Genomic DNA, 4,095 nt, shown 5'->3' on the forward strand with positions numbered 1-4,095 from the left:
TATATATATATATAGATATATATATATATATATATTTGTATTTCATGTGTGTATTTGTATTGCTTATTGTTTGCATATTGAACCCTTGCAGGCCAGTAACATTGCACTCACCTGATCCTTTCCATTCTGTTACCATTGTCCAAGCTCCTTTCTTTCAAGTCCGTCACACCAACACATACCTGCATAGTATTTCCACCCCTCACAACTCACAACCATTCATTCTTTGTCTCACTCTTAACACTCCCACTCTCTTTCCTATTTTTTGATTGATTAGATGATCAAACGTCCATGACTACCGGCGGAATTCAAACCCACGAACAAGCAGACAATTAGAATCAATATTAAACCGTCATCTGGTTAGAAAACTACAAATAACTTTATAATATGTTATTCTGCTTATAATAACTGACAAATCAATCTGGATATCTTGTTCTAGAAGGCAGTACTTGATGACTCCTATTTTCTCAACTTCAACAATTTTCTCACTCATCCTCATCCGGTGACTCACTGTACCATATGCATCCTAGAAGATTAGTATGATTGTCATATCTTGTTAGCTCAGACTCAGGAAAAAATAATATGTTGTTTATCCTGTGTTTTCTATCCTCAGTGGTTCAAAGTAGTATAAATTTGGGAAGTCTGGGACAAGGTATAAGTTCTAAGGTCAAAGTGGTTTAATGGTCAAAGGTCAAAGGTAAAAAAAATATGAAAAAATTGAAAAAACTGAAAAATTTGAAAAAATTATGTGGTGTTGCTGATAGAGCCTATATTCAAAAACTATATATATATATATATATATATATATATATATATATATATTTGTATTCCATGTGTGTATTTGTATTGCTTATTGTTCACATATTAAACCCTCTCAGGCCAGTAACATTGCACTCCCCTATTCCTTTCCATTCTGTTACCATTGTCCAAGCTACTTTCTTTCAAGTCCGTCGCACCAACACATACCTGCATAGTATTTCAACCCCTCACAACTCACATCCATTCCTTCTTTGTCTCACTCTTAACACTCCCACTCTCTTTCCTATTTTTTGTAACTTTCACCTCCCTTTCCCGCTAATAGATATTAGACCTTCCACGAGGAGACAGTCTAGTTCCAAAATTCCTACCAAAAACACGTGCTTACCGAAAGTTTCCTGTAGCTGGCCTGCCAATAATGTGATTGTACCGTATTATTTGTAGTTTTTATTTATTGGAGTCAGATTATTAAATTCTCATTCAAATATAAACGTAGTAATTCAATAGTATACACCCATACATCTACAAATTAAAAATCATTGAAATTTATTAAAATTCATTAAAAATTATTAAAATGTATTCAAATGTATAAAAAAGTATTAAATAATATTAAAAACTATTGAAAATTATTATTCCTCATTCTATGGACTTGGAAAATGAATCTAGTTGATGGAATGTGGTGGGGAGCATATATATATAAGAGAGCTGTTCAGCCAGGAGAGATCATTCAATTACAAACAGTGAAGCTGTGCACATTACGATGCAGAAGAAGTTGAGTCATCATCAGGAGTTCATCACAGTGAAAAGCGAAGTAAGTACAATAGTAATGATTGAGACCTCGACGAGAGCGGTCGTATCGGAGTGGTTGCTGAGTCAGCTGTGCAAAGTTTAAACGTTCCGTAACAAAATATTTCGTGCTAGTGAACCGTGCTGTAGTGAATATTTTATTTGAAGATTTAAAAATGTCTTGTTTTATTTGCTCTAAATCCGTTCGGAATTCAGGTGAGCTGATTTCATGTGTCGACTGTGAAGCAAATTTTCATATAGGATGTGTGAAAATGACCAAGGACGATGCGGACTACATAAAGAGAAACAAACAAATTTGGAGATGTAGCAGCTGTTCCTCTACACGTCGCAAAAGTATGGTGAGTGAATCGACAACAGGAAACAAGGACGTGACTCTCCAAGAACTCGCAGGAGTTCTTGAGGTAATTGCAGGAAATCAGACGTCGATGAAGGAGAATATTAAGAAAATGGAGTTGGAGCTTGGGAAATCAATTGAATCATGTCATCAGGCGATTAATGACATAAATAAGAAGTTTGATGAACAAAACAAGCAAATTAGCACATGCCTCATCAACATCGATAAGCTTTCAACAGAAGTAGCTAGCCTCAGGAAAGAAAATGCAGAACTGAAGGAACGCGTCGAGGATATGGAACAATACTCAAGATCGAACATGCTGGAAATAAATGGTATACCCAAAAAACAGGATGAAGATGTAACAGAAATCATTTGTAGAATGAGCGAAGCATTAGGACACAAAATAAAAGCAGATGCAATCGACATTTGTCACAGACTTAAACAACGAAATGAAAACCTACCTCTACCAATCGTTGTCAAGTTCGTTCGTAGAACAGACAAACAAGTAATATTGATTAAAAGGAAAGTTACGAGGCAGTTTTCTACAAAGCAGATGGGAGAAACAACGGACCATCCAGTCTATGTGAATGAAAGTCTAGCACCTACGCGAAGAAGGATTTTCACCATGGCGAGAGAGATCTTCAAAAGAGGCGACATCAAATACCTTTGGATCAAGGAAGGGAAGATTCTAGCTAGGAAAGAAGACGGAACACCAGTTATTGAACTCAAGAACAGTGAACAAGTGAAAAAGTTGAGCGTCAAATACCTATGGATCAAGGAAGGGAAGATTCTAGCTAGGAAATAAGACGGAACACCAGTTATTGAACTCAAGAACAGTGAACAAGTGAAAAAGTTGAGCGTGATAAGTGCATCTAAGCAGCCAGGTAACCAAGAAAATAACAGTGTCAGTACCGTAAATAAAAATGTCATCAGAGATAAGTAGCAGAGAAACACTAATTATTCATCAAAATATACGCAGTCTGCGAAGTAATTTCGATGTATTCTTAGTTCAAATGAGGAAATTAGAAAACAACCCGCTAATAATAGTCTTGACAGAAATATGGATACTAGAGAATGAAATAGACTTATATCATATAGAGGGCTATTCCGTACATGGTAATTTCAATCATAACTACAGAGCAGGAGGAACTTTGGTTTATATAAGCAGTGAGATAACGTTCAAAACAAAGACAATAGTTTTTATTTCAGCGGACTGTGTACATATATCTTGTTCATATAATAATTTTGAATTTCAGTTGTTGGCTGCTTACAGGTTGCAATCAAACTCACCCAAAATATTTCTTAACGAATTAACCTTGTACTTAGAAGAAATATTTAATATTAACGAAAACAATGAGGTCCCTTTCTTTTTCACGGGAGATATAAATATAGATCTTTTTCAGAACACCAGAATTATTGACGATTACAAATATTTAATGAATAGTTTTGGATTTGAATCACTCAATACTGATTACACTCATAGGTCCCGATTTTCCAACTCTTTAATAGATCATCTTTACTTAAAATCCGGCAAAAATAGAACAAAACTGAATAAAATTAATCTAATTCCAGAAATACTACATTTAGATATAACTGATCACAGTACAATCATACTTAAAGTTGAAGGATTGAAGAGATCCAACGAAGAAGCAGATACAAATTATAAAAAAATATGCCTAATCAATTACCGGAAGTTGAATAATATTTTATCATTGATTGATTGGGATAGAGAAATACCAGCAGTATCAGTTGATGAGGGATGGGAAAATTTCATTGACATTTTAAAAAGCGCTATCAAAGATTCACAAGAAAATCTTCTTTTAGAAAATAACTTGACACAGAAATATAGGTCGCCATGGATAAATAGCTATCTGATCAAGCAAATAAACTTAAGAAATGAGTTATACAAGAATGTTATCAAACAACCTAATAATGACGACTTAAAACAAATATACAATACATTCAAAAATAACTTACGTAATGAACTGAGAGAAAGAAAACAATATTATTATTCAAAACTGTTTAGAGAAAGCCAGGGAAACATTAGAAAGACGTGGAAACAATTGACGCGTTAATAGGATTGAAAAAAAATAAAGAACCACTAAAACTGATTGTTGATGAGCAGGGAAATAGCATACATGATAGTAATAAAATTTCTAATTCGTTTAATTCTTATTTTCTAAATGTTGTGAATAAAATGA

General features: G+C 34.0%; 1 protein-coding gene across 1 annotated transcript; it reads left to right on the top strand.

Annotated features, from left to right (window-relative positions):
- Positions 1 to 1,811: 1,811 nt before the first annotated feature.
- LOC111051674 lies at positions 1,812 to 2,699 on the top strand. Its single transcript, XM_039441888.1, has one exon. The coding sequence runs from the start codon at positions 1,812 to 1,814 to the stop codon at positions 2,697 to 2,699; it is 888 nt and encodes a 295-aa protein (XP_039297822.1).
- The last annotated feature ends 1,396 nt before the right edge of the window (positions 2,700 to 4,095 follow it).

Source organism: Nilaparvata lugens, chromosome X (assembly GCF_014356525.2).
Source record: "Nilaparvata lugens isolate BPH chromosome X, ASM1435652v1, whole genome shotgun sequence".
NCBI classification, from domain to species: Eukaryota; Metazoa; Arthropoda; class Insecta; order Hemiptera; family Delphacidae; genus Nilaparvata; species Nilaparvata lugens.

Excerpts from the sequence above, each read along its gene's own strand:
- LOC111051674 (XM_039441888.1), top strand. The coding sequence starts at position 1,812 with ATGACCAAGGACGATGCGGACTACATAAAGAGAAACAAACAAATTTGG.